Source organism: Colletotrichum navitas, assembly GCF_030913465.1.
Source record: "Colletotrichum navitas strain CBS 125086 chromosome Unknown LY79scaffold_232, whole genome shotgun sequence".
NCBI classification, from domain to species: Eukaryota; Fungi; Ascomycota; class Sordariomycetes; order Glomerellales; family Glomerellaceae; genus Colletotrichum; species Colletotrichum navitas.
In genome coordinates this window covers 1-25,781 of record NW_026850778.1, presented here as the reverse complement: position 1 = coordinate 25,781, position 25,781 = coordinate 1, and the positions used below count along the sequence as shown (strand labels likewise).

The following is a 25,781-nucleotide window of genomic DNA, read 5'->3' as shown; positions in this document are numbered from 1 at the left end:
GTTACTAAATAAATAAGTACTATAACTAGATAAGGCTAAGTTTACTTATAATAATAGCTAGTACTTTACTACTAAAGTATCTTCTTTTATAGTACTATATAGGTATTACCCTAGGAGTATAAAGTATATACCTAGTAGTAAAGTTATAGTATAAAGGGTAAAAAAGTAAATTAAGAGAATTACTAAAGTAAAAAAATAAGTAATAAAAGTATAAGTAAAAGCTACTAAATTATAAGTTACTTATTATAATAAAAAGTACTTATATAAAAAGTTTTATTATAAAAAGATTATTAGGCTTTTAATAAAGAATATATACTTAAAGAATAAAAAGCTAGTACTATACTATATTAAGGTAGCTATTATAAAGAGAATTAGTAGCTAAGTATACTAAGTATATTTACTAAAGTACTACTAGTGCCTATATAATATATTCTTAGTCTTTCTTCTAGAACTATAAAAGAAAAATTAGTAATTACTTACTAAGGACTTAATAAGACTACTTATATTAGAACTAAAAGATAATATATAAAAAGTAAAAGAGATTATTAGCTACTAAAGTAATAAAAATAATCTTTATTACTTAGTAAAATAGGCTAAATAGCCTATAGAATATAATATATAAGAACTACTAAGCTACTTAAAAAAAAGTAAAAAGAATAGTTAAAAAGTATAAAAAATAAAATAAAAGAGTTTACTAAAAATAATATAACTAGGATATTATTAGTAACTATTTACTAAATATATATTTATTAGTAAAACTTATTTAAGAACTATTTTATTTAACTTAAATACTTTATAAATTACTAAGATAAAGGACTAATAGTATAAAACTATTACTAAAAGATTAATAATAAAGTTATACTTAAATATTAAAATTATAAAGATTAATAAAAGTAATACTAGCTTTATAAGTAGCCTTAAAAATATTAAAATAAAAGTTAATATACTTATTATAAGTAGCCTACTTTTTATTAATAATAAAGTTAAAGATAAATATTTTACTTTTAGCCTTAGTAATAGCTTTACCTTTAAGGCTAATAAAAGTATAATTATTTACTAAGTGTTTAGTAAACTTATTATATATAAAAGTAAGAAGGTTACCTTAAAGGCTAGTAAAAAAGCTATTAAAAGTAGCCTAGGTATTAGTAGTAAGCTAAGCTAAAATAAAAAATATTACTAAGCCTTTACTATTAGTAAGGCTAAAAAAACTAGTAATAATAGAATTATTAATAAAAATCTAAGGCTTACTAAAAGCTTATATAAACTTCTAGTTATCTTAGTTTTTACTAAAAGCCTTAGCCTTAGCCTTAGTAGCTTTAAAGAGACTATAAAAGGCTTTTAAGACTACTAACTACTTAGTAATAAAAAAGTAACTAAGCTAGTTAAAGGCTATAGTATTATAAGTAACTATAGTAAAGTTAATATTAATTTAGTAAAAAGTATTATAAGTTAAATAGTTTATTAACTAGTTACTAATATAGTAATATTTACTATAATACTTAAAAAGAAAATTAAAAGTATTAGGCTTAGACTTAGTTATATACTTATACTCTTTAGTAAGAATATAGATAGTCTCTAAAGTATAAGTCTTATAAAAAGTTATAGTCTAATAACTATAACTAATAAAGGTAGTACTATAAATAGTAATAATATAGGCTAAGATATTATTTACTAAGTACTTAGTAACTAGCTTATAAAACTTCTTAAACTAGAAGAACTTATTTAGGTATTTATACTTATTATTTTTCTAAGTAATAAGATTATAATTCTTAAGGCTATTAGTAACTATTTATAAAGTAAGTATATAAGTATTATTATATAAGTAAGCTAACTAAAATAAGTAAAAGTAATTATATATTTTATTTTTATTAGTAATATTAAGAGGTTTAAGTTAAATTAATTAACTATAAAATAATTACTAAAAGATTACTTAACTTACTTAAACTTAGACTAAAAAAGTAATATACTTATAGTTAAAAGTAAGCTTTTAAAAAGTAGCCTACTTAAGGTAAACCTTATAACTACTTACTAAAAAGTTAATAATATAATTAGTAATATACTCTTAAGTAGTAAAGTAATAAGTAAATACTAACTAAATATAGCTATAGTCTATATTACTAAGACTACCTTTTTTATTTAGGTAGTAAAAATAGATTATTATATTCTAGTAGTACTAAGTAATACTATAGAGCCTTTAGGAGACCTAGTAGAAGAAAATATTAGTACTTAGTAAAGGCTTACTAAGAAAAAAATAACTTACTATAGAATATTTCTTCTTATTAACTTAGTAAAGAATATACTTAGTAATATAATAGCTAGTAATATTAAATAGGCTTTATATATGCATGTACTTAGTAAAACGTAAAAGTAAATTAACTTCTTATTAGGTAACTTAATAGGTCTACTCTACTATTGTTGTACAAAGCAGTTATATACTGCTTAAGTATAACTTAAGTTATTCTAGCTAATAAAAAGTATAATCCCCTCTTAGCTTAACTAAAGGCTAAATAACTAGTCTATACCCTTTGACCTTAAATTATAAACTATTTATAGTTAACTAACTAGGTGTTATATAATTATTAGTATTAATATTCTAACACTTACTTTTCTTCTTTTATAATTATATATGCCCTTGCGTTAACTAATTAGATAGTCTTAATTAGTTCCTATAATAACTTTACTTTTAGTAGCCTACTATTATATATAAAGTTATTTAAATAAAAATAAACTCTAAATATACCTTTTCTAAGAGTAAATATAAGGTAATACTTACTAAGCTAATTAAATCTATTCTTTTATATATACCTTACTGTTTAGTTGTTTTTAAATAGTTACTTACTTATATAATAAGTGTTTACTTTACCTTTACTTCTTCTTTGCCTTACGTTTATATACCTTCTTCCTTTTATATAATTAGTAGCCTTAACTCCTCCTATATAAATACCTTTACCTTTTACCTTTTTTTCTCTTTTTCTCTTTTCTTCTTATGCTTTTTAATAATAATAAACAATATATAAAACTTTACTAGTATAGTAACCTTACTACTTCTTTTCTCTATCTCTCTTATATATTAATTAATTAATAACTTCTTTTCTCTCTTAACTTATTAATTATTATTACTTTATATATATCTTCTTCTTCTTTTATTATTAACTTTACTAATTTATAATAGATCCTTCTATATATTATAATAGCCTAGCTTAGACCTTAGCCTTTAGTTATTAGTTCCCTTAGGGTTTAATAGGACTAGAATAGTGTAACCTAGCTTTATATCCTAATAGGTAACACCTAAAACTACGCTTTTCTCCTAGCTCTTACTATTAATATATAAGGTTCCTTCTTCCTATTATAGTTTATATATACTAACTTTTATTAAACCTTTAGGAAAAGAATAAAGGTTATTAATATACCTTTATATAATATTACTATTTATCTTAATACTAATACTTTGTCTAAGAGTTTATTACTAAAGTAATTTAATATAAAGGCTACTTTTATATAATACTTATTTAGTCCTATAGCTAACTTATATAGGCCTACCCTAAAAGTATATAAATAATATACTTTACTACTTTACTAACTACTATTACCTAAATAACTATTAGGAGAAGTATATAGTAAGTGTATTTAGATAAGCTATAAAGCTTAATATAGCTATTATAGCTAAAAGAGGTTTCTTTAGGTAATAATAGTAGTAATTTAGTAATAGTAGTAATAGCTAAGGTAACTATAAGAAACTATTAGTCTCTAAGGCTAAAACCCTTGTACACTAGGGAAGCGTTTAAGAAAAGGTTTAAAAAAAGGGCTTCTTCTTAGCTCTAGTGCTAAGCCCCTAATCCTTAATTAGGATTAGATCTAAGGTATATTTTCCTTTATATAAGCTAAGTAATAGGTAAGGTAAAAGGTTTATATACTCTCTATAACCTAGTAGAATATATTTTCTTATATAGTAGATTTATATACTCTAGTTATAGTTAAGGTCTTTAGTCTAGTTAGGTTTAGAATATATTTAGGGTTTTAGAGTTAAATAATACCTTTTTATAGTATAAAGGTAAATACCTTATATAAATTAATTATTAATTAGTCTTCTTAATTTATTTAATATACACTTTAATTTAGATCTTTAGTGTGTTTATACTAACTAGCTTTTTAAGGCTAAAGTTAGGTAATTTCTTAGTAAGTATATTACTAGGTTATCTCTTCTATTAATCTATTTAACCTCTAAGATCTTTTTCTTTTATATAATTTATATAGGCTTATAATATTAATTATAAGTTACTTTTTATCTATTATTCCTAATTATATAAGTATTTATATAGTAAACAAGAGTCTAAATATATAATAACTAGAATCCTTAGAATATTAAGTATATAAAGGATCCTATTAAGTGTTATACTTAAATAATCCTACTATTAAAACCTATTATTATACTATAAAGCTTACTTATAAGTATACTTTATATAACTCTTTTACACTTAGTAAAGCTCTAATAGATAATATTACCTTAGATTTTAAAGTTAGTCTTTATATAAGTAACTTCTTCTACTAGTATAATAATAAAACTAAGTTATAATTAGGTCTACGTTATTAGTAAATAATCTATTAGTAAAGATATATATCTTTATATAAGTAAAAGAAAAGGTATATAGGTAAGTCCTCTCTCTAGGTTATCTATTTACTATTTAATTTATATATTTAGGTCCTTAATTACCTAAGGGGTATCTCCTTAGTCTAAGTAGTAATTACTAGATTATATAATACCTCTAGTTAATAGATTAAGGTAATATATACTCCTTTTGCCCTCTAAGAGATATATTACTAAGGAGAATTATCTAAAGTCTTATTAACTAACTATAGTTAATTTACTTAACCTTTCTAGGTAAAGGTAATATTTCTATTATTATATATATAGATATATCTACTATTAAAGTTAGCCTAAGTTCTTAAGATAAGTAGTCTTTAGCTTTATATAAATCCTTTCTTTAATAACTTCTCTTCTCTTAGCTAAGAATTATATAGTTATAAATAAAAAGTGTTATTATTTATATAACTATAATTCTAAAGTTATCTTGTCTATAGTATATAAAAGTATAGATTATATATAGACTAGGTTATCTTAACTCTCCTTATAGTGTTTAATATAGGTCTTATACTAGTATAGGCCTAACTTTATAAGGCTATATAATAGTAAAACTACCTAAAGGAGTATATCTTCTAGGTATTATCTTTTAACTCTTTTAGTAGTTATATAAGGATTATTCTACTAAGGGGGTCCTTAGATTAAGTGTACACTTAGGTAATATCTCTTAACTCCCTTAGCACTTATAGTCTTATATAAGGGTTAGGCCTAGAGCTAGTATAAGGCCTAGCTTATCCTTTAGATAGTTAGTCTTAAGTAAGAAGTAATTTCTTCTCCTTATTACTAAACCTTATATAATAAGCCTAGATTTCTTATATAGCTTATTATTAAGGTTCTTTACCTTTTACTATATATATCCTATAGATATAGACACCTTAGTAGTCCTTAGGTTATATTATATAACCTTTAAAACACCTTGTCTATTAAGAATTAATCTTAACCTTGTCTAACTCTTTATATAGAGCTCCTAGGTTATAATAATATTATTAAGATAAAGCTTAACTATAAGGTTATAGTAATCTTTTTCTTTTAGGTTAAGAATATCCTTTAGGATCTTTATATAGGCCTTATTAACCTTTCTTTAGCTTCTCTTTATCTAGGTTACTTTATAAAGTTAGTTAAGTAATATTATTATCTAAAGGGTTATTAAAGGTTAGTTCCTATAATAAGGCTTAATTATTATATAAAACTAGTAGACTATTTACTATATTAATAGTAATTATATATCCTTTAATACCCTAGATTTTATATAGGCCTATTTATCCTTTGTTTTCTTTTTATACTAGGACTTTACTTTAGATAAGAAGTAATAGTATAGCCTAGAGTTTAGGCTATTCCTAGTGTTAATTACGTAGTTAATTTCTACCTCTATATAAATACCTTATAGTATTTTTATAGCCTTCTAAATTACTTTAGCCCTTTAGGTAATATTATATAATAGAGGTAAATCCTTATTAATCCTTAGATATATCCTAAAGACAAGAAAGGTTAGTATAATCCTTTATAGGCTAGCAGTATTATTTAAGGCTTTATAGCTATCTAAAGAATAACCTCTTTATCTATATTATAGCTAAGTTCCTTATAAAGTATATTATATATATATTATAAAGGTATATATACTTTTTCTACTTTACTAACTACTATAGGCTTTACTAGTATTTCTTTATATAAGATACCTATAATCTTAGTATTATTCCTAAACTCTTCTAATATAAAATTTATACCTAGGTTATATATAATATAGTCTAGTAGACCTATATATATAGCTATCTAGCACTTTAGGAAGTATTCTAGGTGTCTTATATAGATAATAATTTAAGGAAAGTTATACCTTAAAAACTTATTTCTATATTAATAACGTATAGTATTCTTGTCTCTAAGTTATATAATGTCTATAACTATCTTATAGTTAAAGTAGCTTTTATCTTAATAAAGAACTTAAAATATTATAGTACTAGGTTATATAATTAGTAATAATAATAAAACTCTAGATCTTTTCTAATATTAATATATTAAATTATTATATCTAGTGTTCTTTAGGAGCTAGTAAAGTTAATCTATACAAGGGTGTCTAAATTATCTATAAAGTCTTTATAGCTACTCTTTAGTAAAGAAAGTTAAAGCCTCTATATAACTAAGGTTAAAGAAAAGGTATCTTATTTTTATATAATAGTATATATATACTATCTTTTTATATAATAGTGTTAGTAATATTATTAAAGTATACACCTAGTTAATCTATATTATATAATAAAAATAGGAATAGGTTAAGGTATTAAGGATATAATACTTAACTATTTTAGCTAGTTCTTTATCTCTATAGTTCTTATTAACGTTATAAGTTATTTACTTAAATTATATATAGGTAGAACCTAGGTTCTAAGAGATCTTTATATATAGGTTTTCTTAAGTACACTAGTACCTAGGGCTTTCTATAGTTAAAAACTTAGCTACTCTAGTATCCTATAGTTCTCCTAGTATATTATATAATAAGGTCCTTAAGCAAGAATTAACTTACTTTAATAGTCTTTAGAGCTAAGAATATATCTTTACTATTATATAATAAAAGAAAGCTAAAGTTAGTAAATACTAAGAGACTTCTTAGTTATCTAAGAATTATTCTTTATTATATAAGTTATTATTCTTCTTTTCTCTTTATAAGGCTTTTCCTTCTACTTTAAGGAGATAGGCTATAAAGTCTTTATATAGGTCTAGGCAAGTGTATTATATACCTAAAGGTATTAAGTCTTTGTATAATTATATTCTTCTTTATATAGTTAGTTAACTAGTATTTTTCTTTTTATATAAAACACTTCTTAGGTTATTTATATAAAAAGGTCTTAGTTAAAATAGTCTATCTTTTCTCTTCTATTAAAGGATTAGTAAGGTAGTTAATTATATAAAGGTCTCTATTATAGTTATCCTTATAGTTTAAAGTATACCTTTAGTCTATAAAGTTAATATTATATAAGTAGTCCTCTTGTCTAAGGTAACTTATAGAGAAGCCCTAAGATTAGAGAAGAACTCTTTATATAAATAATATACCTTAAGATTACTAAGAGTAGTCTTTAGCTCTAGAACACCTTAGTAAGCCTAGGTAACTTATATATAAAGTATAATTTCCCTTAGAAACCTAAACTAAGTGCTTATTATATAAGAGGTAACTTGTCTAGTAATACTTCTAGTACTTCTATTAGTGTTTATCTAGATTCTCTTATTTAACTTATATAAAGGATATAGTAGTCTAATTAGTCTAATAAAGACTATAGTTAACGCTAGTGTTAAAGTGTATATTTAGTATAGTATATATCTTATTCTACCTTTATATAGGTCTAATATAATAAAGGTAAAACTCCTCTATATAATTAGACAAGATGTCTAGAAAAATAGTATAGTATTAGTCTTCTATAATCTAGAGATAGTAGTAGAAACTAATAAACACTTTAGCCTTATTATAGAGTATATTATATAGCTTTCCTATATAGTTTTTCTTTTTCTTTACCCTTTTTAGAAGACAAAGATTATATAAGGTTTATATAGTCTATTATTAATTATTTACTTTAGTAAAAGGTTATAGATATCTTTCTAGGGTATAGGTATAGTTTAGCTTTAAGATCTTAGGAAACTTTCTACTTCCTAGGTAAGTTATACTCTATATAAGGTTATTTATATAATAGGCTTTCTAGTCCCTTAAGCTACTAGTGTATCCTAGAGTTTAATTAACTCTATTAGTGTCTTAGCTAGGTCTTATTATATAGTAGCTTAAGGATCTCTAATAGTAGTTATTAGTGTATTTATTATATAACTACTAGACTTCTTCTAATATTACTCTTAGAGTTATTATATAAGGTTAACTACTTGCTTATTTTTAGGCTTTATCTTAGTGTTAATAAAGATGCCTCTTTTTATAATTTACCTAATAAACTCCCTAAAGTATATATAATATATATACTTCTAGTAGTTAGCTGTCTAGTCCTTAAAGTTAATTATAATTATTCCCTTAAGTTAGTGTTAGTCTAGATTTATATAGATAATCTAGTATATCTTGTACACTAGATATATTATAATTTTTTCTAAGATAGGTTATTAGTAAGGTCTTAATGTTTAGTCTAGTATTAAGGTAGTATTTAAGATCTTTATATTATAATTATAATACTATTGCCCTCTAATATATCTTTATATATAAAGATATATTCTTCTTAAGTAGGTTCCTCCTCCTAGCTCTAGGTGTTCTATATTAATATATTAGTAGTTATTTTAAATTATATAACGTCTAGTTAATAAAGGTAATATACTTATAGTAGTATACTACTTACTTCTTGTATATATATAAGAAGGTTATAGTCTTCCTTATTCTATTATATATAAAGGAAAGTAGTATAAGTAGTTATCCTAAAGAGTAGTTCTTTAGCCCTCCTGTAGTTAGGCACTATATAAACTAGATCTTTATATAAATTATAACTTATCTTAGTATAAAAGGTTATAACAAGGAGTAGTTCTTTAGCCCTTCTGTAGTTAGACACTATATAAACTAACTCTTTATATAATATAGCTTAACTCTTTACTTTTACTAATCTATAATTACTATATAACTACTAATTAGTGTTAAATAGGCTTTATATATATATATACTTAGTAAAATATAGGGGTAAATTAACTTCTTATTAGGTGACTTAATAGGTCTACTTTACTATTGTTATATAAAGTAGTTATATACTGCTTAAGTATAACTTAAGTTATTCTAGCTAACAAAAAGTATAATCCCCTCTTAGCTTAACTAAGGGCTAAATAACCAGTCTATGCCCTTTAACCTTAAATTATAAACTATTTATAGTTAACTAACTAGGTGTTATATAATCATTAGTATTAATATTCTAATAAGTAATATAAATAAAGCTAAAGATATTATAATATATACTAAAAAAGTAATAAATATAAAAAGTATTACTTTTTAGATCCTTAAAACCTTTATAAAGATTATACTTTATTTTAATAACTATCTATATATAAAAGATAACTAATATCTTAAGTAATTAGTTAGTAAAGATAATATAGTCTTTTTACTAGCTATTATAGATCTAATAAGAGAAGTAAGGCTATAATAAGTAATATAAAGTAATATAGTATAAAAGTAAAGTATAATAGTAAAGTAGTAAAATAAGATAAGTAATAATAAGGAGCTAAATAATTAATATAAGACAAGAGCTAGGTATAAGTGTAGGTTATCTATTAAGGTTACTTCTCTTTATAAAAGGTAATAGGTAATAGGATATATACCCTTAGGTATATACCTAAATATATACTAATAAGGTAATCCTATATCCTACTTATTTATTTACTATATAAAGCACTTATCTTATAATAAAAGGCTTAGTAAAAAAAAAGAGAAATATAAATAAGAAAATAAAGTTAAAAATAAAAAGAATTAAGCTTATAAGATATTATAATAGTAAAAAATTATAGATTTATAATAATAAAAATTTACTAAAAGGTTACTAAGTAAAAAAAAATTAAATAAAAGACTAGTAAAAGAAAACTTTTTACTTAAGTAACTACTAAGTAAAAAAAAATAAGCTAGGTAACTAGCTATCTTATATTTACTTCTATATAACTATTTTATTTAATAACTTATAACCTAGTAACTATTTACTAATATATTACTAAATAAAAATATAGAGTATACTTAACTAAAAAATAATAATAAGGCTACTATATTTTAAAATAATAAAGCTTTTTAGTAAAAGTAATAAAAAAAGTCTATAAGGCTATTTTAAATAAAGAAAGGACTATAGTTATATATTATTATTATTTCTTTAAAAAGTATTATATAATAACTTTAGGATAAAGTCTAAAAGAGAAGAATATAATTATAATAGGATTTATAGTAATAGCTATAGGTCTTAGTAATAGGTTACTAAGCCTCTAGTGCTTTACCTTACTATTTAGTTTTCTAGTAGTAAAGCCTCTATTATTTAGGCTCTATAAGCTTAAGTCTTATACTATACTAATACCTACTATTAAGTTTTACCTAGTTAAGTATCTATAGCTATTATCTTATATATATTTAAACTTTATATATATTACTAACTATTTAACTATAAATAACTTAATAACTATATAACTTTTATAGTTAGTAATTCTACTATTATACTTACTTTAAGTAAGGCTATAAAATAATACTAAAACTAACTAGAAAAGTTAATATATAATTATTTAAAATAATAAAACTTTAACTTACTAAAGAATAAACTATATTAGTAAAAAGGTTTAAGGAAATAATAACTCTAGAGCTATTATACTTTATACTTTATAATCTATATTTAGTAAAATAAAAGGACTAGCTTACTAGGTAAATTAACTACTACTTATACTATATTTTAATATTATTATAGCTCTAGGTAGTTACTATATTTTATACTAATATAACTTTAGGTAAACTTATAACTAATTAATTAATAAAGGTAATAGGCTTTATAAATATAACTATTATTAAGTCTTTTTACTTTTATCTAAGATTAAACCTAAGAGCTCTAGTATAAGTTACTATCTTATACTATATTATTAAGAGAAAGGTAATACTACTTAACTATATATACTTTAGTTTTAGTTATTTATTTAATAAGTAATTAATATCTATATAGTAAGTAAAAGTAGTTAAGGTTAAGGTTTTTAAGTAATAATAAAAACTAATTAGCTATAAATTAGTAAATTAAATCTATAAATAGCTTTAATCTAAGAGGGTATATTAATATATAGTAATTAGCTATATATAAGAGTAAGTTAAATATTACTATTATTAAATAAATAGATTTCTTTACTCTAAAGTAGTAATTTAGACAATAAATATATTAGTTAAAGGCTATAAATTCTAGGTAGTAATTATAGTAAACTTACTAATAAATACATTATTAATATATGTCTAATTAACTAGGGATATTATTGTAATTAACTGCTGTATCTATGCACTTTAATAGTATAACAGTAGGGTAAGCTTAGAATAATTCTCCTGAATTTTTACCTAAACTATAGCCCTACTTTAAATTAGTAGAAAGTATAGTACCTCTGTATAATTGCTCTTAAGTTAGCTACCTATTAATAAAAGTATTATAATACTTCTAGTTTATATAACCTATTATATAGTATATAAAACTTATCCCTTTATTTAACCCTTATAGTCTTATTACTAACTAGCTACTTTAACGCCTTGTTTAGTAATAAGTTTATAAACCTAATAGTAGATTTATAGTAAAAAGGGCGTTTTTTGTATAAGTTATAGACGTAGGCAGTAGTAGTAGTAGCTATGCCTTCTAAAAGAGGCTTAAATTACTGGCCGCTAACTAAATTACACTGGCATTCTACTGCTGCCTACGCTTTAAATGCGTTTCATTTTTATGTAGGCTACAGCGGGGCAATAAGGTACATCCCTAAGCCATGATCAATGAAACCAGGGCTAATGTGGCTATAGGTTATTTTCCTTGTGTATGAGTTCCACGCAACCCACTTTACCAGCGATGCATTTTGGCATAGTGTACGTCCCGTCTTTGTTGACATTGACTGTCATGAAAACACGTTCTTTGGTGCGTTGGGGAGAGCTTTGACATTGAGCACGAAAGCGGTCGTGAACACACACATATTGGGCATCCCCTGCAACATGTCAGTCATTTTGGCCGTCATGTATTAAAAGTGCCGCATTTTCCTGCTCGAAGACTGCTTGCATGCACAGGGAGCCATGTTCGATGGCTAGCCCGTCGGGATGTTTGGGGATTGGGCTGCTTGTTCACTCCAAGGCCAAAAGATTATTATCAGTGGCGGGGAAAGCGGCATCGCCGTGACGCGACACCACGATTTCCACAGTAGGGGCCTGATCTAGCGTCAAGACAACAAGCGCTGTCTTGTTAAAATACCAAAGAACCACCAAGTGGCGCCGTATTCTCACTAGGGCTAGCTGCAAATATTGCGCTCACCCTGTTGCCTTTAGAATCGCCTTGGATCGGCTTCGAAAGATGGTGACCTTTGGGAGGTCTAGGCAACTGTATGCCGCAGTTCACGGAAAGAACCCACACGTGCCTCCTGTGTAGGCAGTAGAGCACGTGACTAGGAGTCGTGACCTACTACAAAAAACAAAGTGGGGGGGGGGGGGGGGCGGGAGGGGGGCCACAACTCGCTTTGTGACAGTCAGTTTTACTCGCTTATTACGTACATTAGATCACGCAATACAATACCAAAGATGCAATAGTCTTCTAGTTCAGGGCCACGTTTAACAGATCGTTCTCCTATTGGCTAGGCTGCTAAGACACATCTTAGATCATACATAGTTCGTCCCTGTATTATCCTATGTAGGAGTCTACATCGTTTAGTCTGCTATCCGTATTAATAGACAATACTCATACCTTAAGCCAGTTTATTCTTGTGTATTCTATTATCTAATTGCTTATCCTCTACTAGGACACACACACACACTACAGCCAGTAGCCACAGTTTACTCTATATCTAATGCTCCTAAACTAATCACAACATAGAGAAGTTTCTTTTGTAGGCGCGGCCAACATACGGAGTCTGTCTCCACATCATGCCGTTATGGGGCACATGCTTGGTCTAGGACGACTTGTAGCCTAAAGAACTAGCACGTTCCTCTAACGCGACTTCTCCTTTGACACTAAGAGGGGGACACCAACAAGGTTACAAGGGCTAAGGATCCACTGACTTCAAACCAGACTTTTGCTTAGGGTTAGTGTCTTTTCTAAGTAGATAAGATAGCGTGGTGAGGAAATTTATAGGGCTCTCCCAAAAGCTTGTTTCTACTTAGCTACGCCTTTGACTGTTTATATAATATAATGTCCTAAGACTTCCTTTAAATATTAACTTTTTTTTCTTTGATACCTGTCTAAACCTTATCTACCTTTTGATACGTTCAGTAGTTTGCTTGTTTTATTGATTACGTATCTGTCCCCAACATTACGTCTTTAGCCTATACCCCTAGCATGCGTCTTTACAGAGCCTAAACCGCCAGGCCACTCGTTCACACAAAACAGCAAGAAAAAGCAGAATGCTGCCCTCCTCCCTTGTTTCTCTCCTCAGCCTTGCTTTAGCTGCTTCTGCGGGATCTGGCCATCCCCACATGCTCGACGCCGACGATGTTGTTGTTCTTGGCCGTGACGGTTCCTCTGGAGTCATGAAGGCTTCGACCTATGAGGCTCTCAAACACGCCGGTGCCATCACACCAGGCCCCAGTCCTGCTGCCGCTCCGGCTCCTTCGGTTTTGCGCGGCGCAACCAGCACCTACAACAAAGCCCGGCGCAGCTGCAAACAAAGCAGCGAAGTCCAGATTCTGTCGAACACTTCTTTCATAGACTGGGACGTTGCCATCTCTCCAGTTGTGTCAGCGGTCGGTAGCAACAATACCCAAATAAGCATTGGAGACGGGTACTCAATCTCAAACCAACTCAAAATCAGAACAAAGGCCAAACACCGCACCATAAGCATCATTAAGGAGACGCTCCAATTGGCATATGATGCAAAGTGGCAAACCTCACAGGAGAACACTTATAGATATAAAATATCGGGGGATATGTACGGCGTCATTGTCAGTCAACCCTTGGTACACCGTCTCGAGGGCGCCCTGCTGAGTGGCTGCACCGATAGTCCCGATGTGGAACCTTTCGAAATCAACTTATATACTGACCAGAGCTTTGGTCAGCTGCACTGGGTCACTGGTATTATTCGACTGTGTGTTAATGAGACCTACCCCATTCCGTTTTGTAATGGAGAAGGCTTACATCAATGAGTGTGATTATTAAGTGTAAGTAGGTCTATTTGCGGTTAGACTTAGAAAAGAAAGGTAGAGACTGAAACAAAAGTACTTTTAACTCTAGGACGACTGCCTCGTTTCTGACACAAGACAAGGCAATCCTGCGGTATCGTTTGAGGGAAGGAACTGCACGAATTCATCGACGTGGCCGATCGCCAGCCAACCTGTCTCAAGCATAAGAAGCTTCTGAATTTCCTGATCCTCGAAAAACGCCGTCATAGTTTTAGCAGGTTATTTCTCAAAGTGGTTGCCTTGGATCTGTCAGCCACTTGTCCTACCCAATTTGCTACTAGCAAAGACTTACCTTGGATGATGCGACCGACCGGATACTTGATTTCACCCTTGAAGTTGTATGGGGGGATTGTCTCAAGGTTTGATATCTGCAGTGCAATTAAAAGGACTGGCGTAAATCTTGTTCTAATAAGGTATCAATGGCAAACAGAAAAAGGTACATTTAGGCACATCAAGCGGCTGAAGCTATGCTGGGGGTGGTATGCGATAGCGCTAAACCCAGGACGTAGACCTTCTTTACTTGGCCGTGACTAGTAAACTGCTCCGCCTACCTAGCCGGGTCTCTCCGAGTCCTTGTCTACACGTGCATGGGGTGGTGCCTCCTTGACAGCGAGCTCATCGACATGAGTAACAGGTCAAGGGGTTCCGACGATGGGCTCTGGCTAGCTGGAAGAGCCAGGCACGCTTCGAGTAGTAATTAACCAATAGTACCTACGTATGTGCCGTGTTTACATTGGCGGGCCGATATGGGGGCCCATGGTGAAAATTGAAAGCGACTTGGCGATAATATCCAAGTCACTGGCCTTTGATGATCTGCTGAATCGGATCATGTACGATGAGTGCAACTTCTGGATATGTAGGGTTTCCCTGATGATAAGAGAAAGCACAAGCGTCTTGCCAACAGGCCAGCTCCGCGCATGTATTAATTCCCGAGATGTGGCTACGCAAGCTTGGCGTGGGGATGTGAAGTACGCTATCATTATGGGGTTTCCAGAATAGGCACCAAAAGGTGCTGTTCGACTTGGACATGTGCTGGCCATGATCGCCCTCACTCAGCCGAGCCGCCGGCCGTTTGGTGATTGATCGGGTTGTTGCTTCGCCCCGGATGGAAGATAAAGCTGACGAGGCGGCTGTATTTGTCAGATATCCTTAGGCGTCGGCTTTGTTCCGAAAGAAGAAGAAAAAGGATGCTGGCATTCTACCCACCGCAACTCTTTCAATGAAACTTATTCATCGGGAGCCGAGATCTCCGGGGCGGCGCTAAATATCGAGGGTAATTATAATAACAATAGCCCTGTAACGTGGCAAGGACCTGTTTACTGGCCCACAAGGGGCAACAATGGTCCAGATCTGTCTTCTTGAAAATGTGTACATACATTCTACCTCGACCTCCGTTCTCGGAGTTGTCGCATACCAGTTGCCTACCATCAAGTACTGTAGGTAAGTAACTAGTGGTTGGATGTGTCCGATAGACATAAATAACTACCACGTCACTAGTACATGTATGCGACACGCAATTAGTTGTCTGTAAACTTGGCTAATCGTGTTCTATAACTACCACTTGATTCTGCAACAGATTAGTAACTATTCCAAATGCGGCGCTGCACAGAGACCTTAGGAGAAGGCCTTTCTTGTTTTGAAAATCATTGCCTAATTGAAACTTTGCCTAACAATGCTAGCAGTATCTTGCAGTCTGAGTCTCAGCTTGAGACCTCTTTATAAGTCATCTTAGAACCTAATATCTAGAATAAGCTCCTTGTTCTGCTGCCATCAGAGACGCTGCAAACTGTTACTAAGCCCTTGTAAACAGAACCAAGAGTCCATTAGTTGACTGTACCTACAGATCAGACTTGATAATTACGTTATTATTTACGTTATAAGAGTTATAGATAAGCTAAAAGAAGATTCTTTTGCTGTTACCCTTATGTTAGTTGTTTTCTAAGTAAAGGATTTATGGAGTATTATCATCCTTATTAAAAACCTTAGTTATATTAGCAACTAAGGATGTGCGCTAGGATACTTCACTAGAATCTTCTAAGTTAGTCTACCTACCTCTTTAATCTTCAGAACTTAGTTTTCAACCCTTAGAATGTAGCTTCTGACCTAGTAACCACTCACAGTATTATCTATAGGCTTCCTATCGTCATTACGAGAGACCAGGACCAAGCCATCGACACTAGAAAGCAATAAGATATCCAAGTCATCGCTGTACAGTAACATAACTTTAGTAGTCTCTATATATTAATAAGAATAGACTAGCTATTATTGCAGTTTACAGTCATTGGAAATTCAGGCTGAGGGCGGAAGGAATTCTAGCTCAGGGAGTCCTGGAAGCGATGGGGAAACCGCCGCTAGGATCCTTGATGACATTGTATATACTTGTAGCTGGTTGGCCTAAAATCCCCTTAACCGCCTTCGAACTGAAATAAAACTTGTTCGCTGCATACAGTTTCCTGAGCGTCCGGAGGTGCCTAGCGGTATGGGTGTGGATTTCCAGCGCAGGGCTTGTAAGCACTTTGTTGTGAAATGTGTAGAGGGGAATATCCTTGTACTCGACAGGGCGACACAGTGCAGCGGCGTACTCACCGGCAATAGCTTTTATATCCTCTGAATTTGTACCGGTAAGCTCTAGGATCTGCTCTTTGTACTTGGCGGGATCGAGCGAAACCTTCGCTGTGACCTCTGCCATATCGTTGCTATTAATAGGAGCGAAGCGCCCACGACCGAATGGCAGGCGAATCTTGCCCAAGTCCTGAATAGATGCGGCCACGAGATCCCAGAGCAACGGAATTCGAAAGAACAGCGTTGGCTGGGGGTGTGTAACAGGCACGCTACTCTGATTAAATATCTCCTCGCTCGGTTAGTGCAGTTACTGCTGCGGCGATTTGGTCGCCTCGTAAGGCGACGTGAACGAGACGTTGTAGATAGACATGTTGATTATGAGCTCGAGATCGCGAGCTGCCCCCGCAGCCGCAGCCATCACTTCCACGTACTGGGGCGAGAGGCTTATACTGAGGTAGATGCGTCGGCAGCCTCGGACGATGGGGAAAACTTCTTCCATCTTCGTGAGGTCGTCAGCCACAACCTCTGCGCCCAGGGAACGGAGTTGCGCGGAACGCTCATTCACTAAGCGGACCATAGCGCGGACGGGAACGCCTAACTCACGCGAAAGCTCAACGACGCGCAGGCCGACGCCCCTAATATGGCCGCTAGCCAAAGTAACCAATACGGGTGGCGTAATATCTGTCATTGTAAAGATTTTTGCTAACAGTGATTGAGATACTAGTTGAATGCTACGAGCATGAAAAATGAGATGATTTAGGTCTTGGTGTTAGCCAGTCTCCTGATTTATATGTAGTTCCTACTTCCAGCCGAAGGGATTTACAGTCTTTGTTCGAATTTGGAGAGCTGTACAACAGTTAGATGATCTCACCCAAGAACGACTATGACACTGTAAGATCGCTGCTCATCAGCTGCAACAAGATACCTACTTGCCACTTGTTAAACCAACTGTCTTTGAGACATAAAACAAGAAATAGTTTTTAACCTGTATATTAAGTCTATATTGGCTTGACGCAGAACTACATGTAGCGATTAGAACAGACCCTGACTTCATTACATGTGAGTTTCTCTAGTTGAATTGCTTGGATATGGCTGGGCGCTCTCTTTGTCGCTTTCTCTTGCTCCTCTTTTGCTTTGCTCTTTTACTGTACGGTCAAAATTATGCCAGTTGATTGACTCAAGTGGAGCCGGGTTATCTCTGTCTTGTTACTGCTAACACCTTGTCACCTTCTTGCTTAGTTGCCAGCCTCTTGCGTTTTGACATAACAGCTTGCTGTTCTATGTGGATCCTAGCGTACGTTACATACATTGTCTGATGGCTTCTGATTTCCGGTTGAATTATCCAATGTTATGTTTGGTCCCACAAGCTAGCTATGTTCGGGAGATGACTATCTGCGCCAGCCCCATGCATTGACAACGCCTGGGCAATGGGAAGCTGGGAGTTGACATGCCGTGTTGTTGGTGCTGCTATCAGGAGCCCAGAAACACTTATTCTGAACAGCCCCGGCTGCAGTCGGATCCTGGGCGATCTGGATGCATACGTATGACACGGCCACATCGTTGGGCCAGTTTTGCCTTAGCGAGCAATCGGCCTGGATGCTGACCTCGGTGCTCTCGTCGCTGGAGAGCCATGCCCACGTGGTGCAGGCGTTGGCGTACTCGAACCCAGTGAATGAGTCACCGCTAGCAGTCGTTTCGACACAGGGTTTGAAGACTGGATCCTGGCCGAAGGTGCGAGCGAGGGACGCAGCCGTTACCAATATCGTGGACAGACGCATCTGGGGTATCAATCAGCAGGCGTATGGCGTGAAAAGAGAGGGGCCGCTACTGACAATGGGGCACAGAAGAAACGCAACCGTGCTGGTGGATGAAGGCCGTGCAGCATTGCGCAGTAGAAGTTATATCAATTTTCCGGCCATCTCACAGGTCAGGTGGGTATACAAGCTATATTGTTATAGTAGACATGTGAATAGTCACGGGACGAATTAGAGTGTCTTTTACAGGGATAGGCAGCCACGCACTGTATGACACTAGTCATACTACAGTAGCCGAGGTTAGCAACGATTATTTCAGCGAGCAGGGCCTATGAAGTAACGCAAGAAAGTAGAGATTCTTGGGAGATGGATTTCTTTTTCCTTTGTCTCCAAATTCGGTACATGTTCTGCATGGAACACAGATAAATTGTGATGACAAAAGCGGATCCGTAATTGCCACTGCGCAATTACGGCTTATATCACAACACACCCCCCCAGGTTTACGACGCTATTTGTCGGAAGGCTGGTAATATAGAACACTCTTGCTGATTACCTTCTAATTGCGTACATCTCGCCAAAGTATAGGTGGTGTTTTTTAACTGCCCCAAACAGTGCTTGAACCTGGGCCCCTTGGAATTGTGGGGGTCTCTGATATAGCACATGCGCATGCCATTAAGGCACACAGAGGTCCAGGGTAGAGCGGGCTTATAACTGTGATGACAAAAGCGGATCTGTAATTGCCACTGCGTAATTACGGCTTATATTACGACATAAATCTAAATTATTTTAGACATCATTCATTCAGCGTTATGTATTTTCGTAAGAAACACTGTCAGTGAAGCCTATGGCAAGGAACCTCTGTCAAAGTCACAAAAGTGGAGGCGGAAGGAATAGATGACTTTGGATCCCGCTATTTGTAGGTACTCTGGCACTTCAACACCTGGGCGCGGCTTGCGAGTGATAAGAAGAAGCCGCGCTTTTAAAAGTTGGCTTTGAGTCATTAGAGCCTGATACCGCTGTAATTTGTCAGTGCGGCTTTTTTGTCGCCTGCCTAAAAGTCTTGGCCCTTGGCTATTCATAGGAAGCAATGGTACTCTTCAGCATAGAATAAGGTTATTCATAAATGCGACCTGTTCTATAACTAACTTGGAAATACCAACAGGTTATACCGATCCACGGGCATGTCCGAAATGCAAGATGAGGCGCAGCAAAACATGCCGCAGTTTTCCTTACGCCCCATGTATGATAGTAAACTCCTGAGGGTCATGCGGCAACCCCACAGTGACCCATCAAGGTGCTCATGTGCAATAAGAATCATTGAAACAATATGTTCTGCCCCCTCCTGTGTCTCCCTCCAAAGGGCATTTACTTGATGTTGGCTCCAAGCTGAGTTTCATCGCTTCGACCGCATCCTCCAGCTTGCACCAGAACACCGTCACCGCCATGAAAAACAAGCTCGCTGCCCTGCCAGGGCTCCAAGCTGCCGCGGCGCTGTACCTCGCGCGTGCCTCCGAAGCAAAGGTATTTTGCGCGGACACAAACCGCACCGTCGTCCCCGACGCGAACTGTGCTGGCGCCGAGACCTCCGGCCAATTCTTCGTTTTCGGAAAGGACGTTACCGACATGGCCCCGGGCACCCAGGTCGAGCCGGATATCAACATTTACGACGCCTCAGACGCGATCATGCGCCAGAACGCAAGATTCCCTCCGCCACCACGTGCTCCTGCTCCTCAAAAGTCTGGCAGTTTGGTTTTGCGGGATGACGACTATTATTGTGACCAAGACGACCTCTATTACCATCAACGCTCTTCTGCGGCGCTTTGGTATATTATCGGCTATTACGGCCGCGGCTCTAGGAGTTATGGTGGCTAGATGGTTCTGGATAACGTGCAGAAGAGGACGTTTATGCGGAGAATTCGCAAGGGGTTGGGATTACAATTTGGCATGCGCAGGGCCACTTGTGAGCTTATGCAAGATTATTGACAGACCTTATAGCCTAGTGTTGGATTTGGGCACTGCCAAATAGCCTGAGCCAGAATCAAGATCACACGACACCATTTTCTGGTATATATAGGATGTGGATGATCATTTGTTTTCTTACAATTACTCCGTTGATCTTATTCGTTTTCCACACGAATGGCGAGTGCGTTGAGAATGTATCGCTGGGGTGCAAGACAATGGACGATGAAGAGCAAGCTGCCTACGAAAGAGCGAAGCGAGTATAATACTCGAAGGATATTCAGTCGTTATCTTCGGAATTGCCACTGTCGTTGTTATTTTTGTCCTGGCCTACAACGGTTTCCGCACTCAGAGGTTCTGACAGCAAGAAACCGCCCTTCAGGGGGCCTCTAAAGGCCGCCACGTCTATACGTCTTTGAAAGGGAAGGTTTCTGGTTCATTGCTGTTATCTTTATCATTCAGTAATGTATGAAGACTGGACACTGGTTACCAGTTTGCGTCAATGAGATGAGTCTACAGACAAGCTAATAGTATCCCCCCCTGTCAACCCGAGAGTACTGTGCACAGTAACAGCAATAACCCTCATATCCTAAAGGCTGCAGGTTTAAATCCAGTTTTCTTAGATTTTTTTAATTCTAAAACGGCTCCGCTAGGGAGGGTTAAAATAGTACTAACCTACCCTTCTTCCTACGCTGCGCTCTAGGTCAGGATGGGCCAAGACTATCCCTTTTGCCTCTATTTTTTTATTAAGATAGTTGTGTTATCACTAAATCTACTGTCTGCTAAGGTTTATTGCTGTTATTGTGCACAGTAACTCTTGGGTTGACAGGGGGGGGATAATATCAGCTTATCTGATCACTTCGATGAGATGAGTGGCACAACCCTGATTTTTGCTGTTATCAAAATGGATCAGACTGCTTACGTGCTTGAGATGAGCACGGCGACCCCGAATGTCGCATAATTTATCCCTGTGGCTGAGAGGCTACATTGGTATCAGTAGCTTTTTAGCTAATGTATCCGTATATTTAGATGATGTAGCAGTCAGGTGGCGCTAAAAAGTGGATATACTAAAGCCACACTCAGGGTATTAGTATTATAGCTACCTAATTTGCAGCACCTACGCATTATCTCACCTAAATTATAGGTGTTGTTCTCATTAAGAATAGTCAAAGTCCGAGACAAGGGTGAATTAATATATACTACAGGCGTTTTTGGGACAACATCTGCTTCCCATTCCCAGACTATCCCGCTTCTCTTCTAAGCACTCCATCGTGCAGCCAGGCACGCGAGTAGATCGAAATGCGACGAATCCCTGTAGAGAAGAGGCCAGACGTTTTACGCCTTGTGCAAAGTCAGGGCCTTGTCTACGCCAACGCCATCGGAACCCGTGGGTCAGAACTCTACTGGCCAGACGACCGGTATTACTCCTTCACTCAGGAAGAGATTCAGCTCCTTGAAAGAGCCACCAAAGATGTGTTCGACATGTGCTGCGAGGCGGCTGACTACCTCACCAACCGTCCGGACATGATGGAAAAGATGGCGATTCCTGCCTTCGCACACAAGCAGATCATAGAATCTTGGAACCGTGAGCCAGCCTGGGGCAGCGTCTATGGTCGGTTTGATATCTGCTTTGGAGGGCTCCAACATCCAGATCCACGATTACGCTCACCAAAATTCTACGAGTTCAACGCAGATACGCCCACATCGCTTCTCGAAAGCGCGTGTATACAATGGTTCTGGCTTCAGCAGACGGGCTGTGGAAACGATCAATACAACAACATTTGCGAATGCCTGGTCGAAGCCTGGAAGCGCAACATGACGCTTATCAGCGAAAAGCTCGGCTACAAGCCCACCGTCTACTTCGCAACCTGCGACGCGGACTCGGCTGGCGAGGACGTTATGAATACCATGGTCCTGATGGAGACCTGTCAAATGGCAGGATGGGATACCAAAGCCATAAGTATGGAGGAAATTGCTATTTCGTTGAAAGACGGTCGTTTGTTTGATATGAAAGGCAACCATCTTGACGTCGTCTTTAAACTCTACCCATGGGAGTTCATCATCGAAGAAGCCCCCGGAAAGCTAACTTTCACTGACATGGGCTCCAGCGACGGCACTATCTGGATCGAGCCGCCATACAAGATGCTATGGAGCAACAAGGCGCTCTTCGCTATCCTGTGGTCCCTCTTCAAGGATGACGAGCGGTCAAAGTGGCTCCTGCCAACGTACTTTGGGGATGCCGATATTCCAACGTCGCTCACAAAATACGCGCGGAAGCCAATATTCTCCCGCGAGGGCGGCGGCATCACCCTGCAGCACGATGGCAATGTGATACAGGAATCACCAGACGACACTTACGGCAAAGAAGGCTACGTGGTTCAGGAGCTTGCTTTGCCGCCTCAATTCAAGGATGCAGAAGACAGATCCCACTATCCAGTGCTCGGAATCTGGATGATAGATGGAGAGCCTGCGGGCATGGGCATTCGGGAAGCTGAAACACCAATCACCACAAATCTCTCAGCATTTATCCCGCATTCCATAGAGGATGGACCCGTCACTTACGAACGCCAGGCTGTTCCTACCGAAGAGGAGATTAGCCAGGCTTTGAAGGTTGAGAAATCATATGATCCTGAAAGCAAGGCGTTAGTACAAGACGAAATGATCCAGTATATCGAAAGAATCACAATTTAAACTTCTGGGCTATAAAGAAAATCCAGTTAGCAGCTTCAATTCCGGAATAATAGGCAACATGGCTCTTTGCAGTCATTCTGTGAGGTAGTTGACTTAATAGTACTGCTAAATATGTTTGATAAGACGAATGCGATCTTCTCTTCGCAAAGTAGTTGTCTCGAACGGCCCCAACCCTGTTAGGTTAGGGTCAGAAATTAGGGGTCGTTAGGTAGGGATTATTAGGTTCTGCTACCGCTGGGCAAGCTGAGCTAGAAGCCATCGGGGGCTTTTCTTGCTTCAAGTGTCTTCTTTATTCTAACATATATAATCACTAACCTCTTACCTCCAGTTTACTAGGCCTCAAGCTAAGCCCTTAGGTACTTTACTCATCTAAATTAATGTTAAAACTCCCTCAACTATAATAAACTAAGTAGGAAGCTAGAGAGCCTTTGGTCTACAAAACATATTGGTGCCATGCCTACACTGGCCCGTAAGAGTTTGAGGTCCGTCAAAGCGGGATTGGTCGGCTCCTAAGCCAAGGCAAGAAGTAATATAAATCGCTTGAAAGAAATGCATTGTTCATTTCATATGATTCTGTAGTCAGCTTTTCGTAGACGTCGGGATGCGCGTCTTTGATCCGCTTGATAACGCCTTGAATCTCCTCGGCGTCACCTGAAAGAGTAACACTCTTGGGAGAGTTTTCACAGGCAACGACAATACGTGGTTGGTTCAGGAACGGCTCGACCTCATCCCAACCAAGGCCAACGGCAGCCATGGCACCCTTCCTGTTCTGGAGCTTGGCGGCTTGTCCACGCTGGTAGGCTCCGATTATGGCTTCCTTTGCCGTGAGGGCACCAGCAGTATAGGCAGCAGCAAGTTCGCCGCTGTTGTGGCCAACAACGGCCGCAGGCTTGACGCCAATGCTTTCCAAGAGGTCTACCATGGCAACTTGGACGGCTGTGCACAGTGGTTGCGAGAGCTCTGCTTCCTGTACGCGCGATACCTTTGCTGACTTTTACAACTCCTTTTCAACTGTCCATTTCGGGGGATTGGAGAGGGCAGCGAGGTATCGTCCATTGTTTTGATGGCTTTCTGGAAGACAAGGTCCTCACGCTGGAGTAGCTCACGGCCCATCCGGGGCCATTGTGCTCCTTGGCCAGTGAACACCATGACCAGAATGACAGGCTGACCCGGAATCTTCCTCCCTTGAGATGCCAGAGCATCGCTGGCACCCACGACCTTGGAGGACCTATGGGGAAGATGCTCACGTGTGTTGGAAAGCGTGTACGGAACGCTATGTCTCCGTACAAGTGAAATGCGCCATACTAGACGCAGCAGGGGGGTGCCTAACCACCTTGTGCCGCCGTACCCGCCAGTCTGCATGGGAGCAGCAAATTTGCAGGGTACAAGTACATACATGTACTCATCGGTGTGTGTTTAGAGAAATTCCAGGTGTTCTTGGGGGCAAGGCCCTTTCTAATTGAACTACCTCCGGGTAACTAGTAAAGGCATCAAGGCCACCGGCCATTCCTCATCTTTGACCCGCTAGGACTGATTAATTAGTTATGGCCCGCAGTACATAGGCATGGGTATGATGTGCCCAGGTTTGAATGCTCATGCCTAGCTATTACTCCGTAGGAACAGAGACTATATGGAGTAGCCGAGTTGGCCACCTCTCGCATGGCCAAATAAATCGAATGAAGAGGTCATTTAGTCACGCTTCAGGTTATTTACTACCTTGCATGCAGTGATGAGCCAACCTTCCTCTTACGCACGCAGGCAGCCGAATCTAGAAGGAGGATAAGCACCACCGGTCCATCACTGCTCCTGTCTATCTAGGGCGGCGGTTGAATCGCGTCTCTAACCATCCTGTCAGAGACCGAATGGGGACCATGTAGCTTGTCACAGGGACGAATACGGTATTAATTACAATTGTCCGGACATCCATCTAGATATAGAAGCGTTCTGATGTCTCAATTTTAAATACAGCATAATTTCAGCGACTGTAAACAATATTGGAATAGGGCGGGGCAATTCAGAGATTGATTTAAGCTGATTAGAGGTGTGAAGACGCGCCAAAGCAAAAGGTAGTTAGTCCGATCGAGTAAAGAGCCCATATAAGGGAGACCGATCACATAGATAGAACATCAACAAACCTTTTCCTTTCCTTTTCAGACCTACCTTTTAGCCAGATCAGACCATAAACCTTTCTTCTGTTAGCTAATTGAGCGTAATAACACAAGACGATTAGGAGCTTTACTCCTTGGATCGCGGCTGGACCTTGCCTGATCGGACGCTCTCTTCTGGTGATTAAGACACTGAGTGTCTCTGATCCAGAAGATTCAATGCCCTGATCGAAGCAAGTCTTTGACCGATC

General features: G+C 35.9%; 7 protein-coding genes across 7 annotated transcripts; 3 read left to right on the top strand and 4 right to left on the bottom strand.

Annotated features, from left to right (window-relative positions):
- Window positions 1-12,006: 12,006 nt before the first annotated feature.
- On the bottom strand, window positions 12,007-12,307 carry LY79DRAFT_173608 (uncharacterized protein). The gene has a single exon (XM_060551236.1). It carries the CDS (start codon window positions 12,188-12,190, stop codon window positions 12,038-12,040), a length of 153 nt encoding a protein of 50 aa, XP_060406855.1. The 5' UTR covers window positions 12,191-12,307; the 3' UTR covers window positions 12,007-12,037.
- Window positions 12,308-13,459: 1,152 nt separating this feature from the next.
- LY79DRAFT_573875 (uncharacterized protein) lies at window positions 13,460-14,507 on the top strand. The gene has a single exon (XM_060559523.1). The coding sequence runs from the start codon at window positions 13,686-13,688 to the stop codon at window positions 14,421-14,423; it is 738 nt and encodes a 245-aa protein (XP_060406854.1). The 5' UTR covers window positions 13,460-13,685; the 3' UTR covers window positions 14,424-14,507.
- A 2,269-nt stretch (window positions 14,508-16,776) lies between these two features.
- On the bottom strand, window positions 16,777-17,709 carry LY79DRAFT_530811 (putative nucleoside-diphosphate-sugar epimerase protein; the record flags this gene model as incomplete). Its single annotated transcript, XM_060556205.1, is given in 2 exon segments — window positions 16,777-17,314; window positions 17,333-17,709. The coding sequence occupies 2 exon segments, from the start codon at window positions 17,707-17,709 to the stop codon at window positions 16,777-16,779; spliced, it is 915 nt and encodes a 304-aa protein (XP_060406853.1).
- A 298-nt stretch (window positions 17,710-18,007) lies between these two features.
- Window positions 18,008-18,924, bottom strand: LY79DRAFT_573871 (uncharacterized protein). Its single transcript, XM_060559522.1, has one exon. The coding sequence runs from the start codon at window positions 18,797-18,799 to the stop codon at window positions 18,410-18,412; it is 390 nt and encodes a 129-aa protein (XP_060406852.1). The 5' UTR covers window positions 18,800-18,924; the 3' UTR covers window positions 18,008-18,409.
- A 1,294-nt stretch (window positions 18,925-20,218) lies between these two features.
- On the top strand, window positions 20,219-20,560 carry LY79DRAFT_496403 (uncharacterized protein; the record flags this gene model as incomplete). The annotated part of the gene is made up of 1 exon (XM_060553341.1): window positions 20,219-20,560. A coding segment is annotated over one exon (342 nt), but the record flags the coding sequence as incomplete, so codon positions are not given.
- Window positions 20,561-21,883: 1,323 nt separating this feature from the next.
- LY79DRAFT_573866 (glutathionylspermidine synthase) lies at window positions 21,884-23,469 on the top strand. Its single transcript, XM_060559521.1, has one exon. It carries the CDS (start codon window positions 22,034-22,036, stop codon window positions 23,423-23,425), a length of 1,392 nt encoding a protein of 463 aa, XP_060406850.1. The 5' UTR covers window positions 21,884-22,033; the 3' UTR covers window positions 23,426-23,469.
- A 590-nt stretch (window positions 23,470-24,059) lies between these two features.
- LY79DRAFT_477712 (acyl transferase) lies at window positions 24,060-24,377 on the bottom strand (the record flags this gene model as incomplete). The annotated part of the gene is made up of 1 exon (XM_060553245.1): window positions 24,060-24,377. A coding segment is annotated over one exon (318 nt), but the record flags the coding sequence as incomplete, so codon positions are not given.
- Window positions 24,378-25,781: the final 1,404 nt, after the last annotated feature.

Bases quoted from the DNA above. Each gene is read 5' to 3' on its own strand.
- LY79DRAFT_573875 (XM_060559523.1), top strand. From the start codon at position 13,686: ATGCTGCCCTCCTCCCTTGTTTCTCTCCTCAGCCTTGCTTTAGCTGCT.
- LY79DRAFT_573871 (XM_060559522.1), bottom strand. From the start codon at position 18,799: ATGCGTCTGTCCACGATATTGGTAACGGCTGCGTCCCTCGCTCGCACC.
- LY79DRAFT_573866 (XM_060559521.1), top strand. From the start codon at position 22,034: ATGCGACGAATCCCTGTAGAGAAGAGGCCAGACGTTTTACGCCTTGTG.
- LY79DRAFT_173608 (XM_060551236.1), bottom strand. From the start codon at position 12,190: ATGTCAACAAAGACGGGACGTACACTATGCCAAAATGCATCGCTGGTA.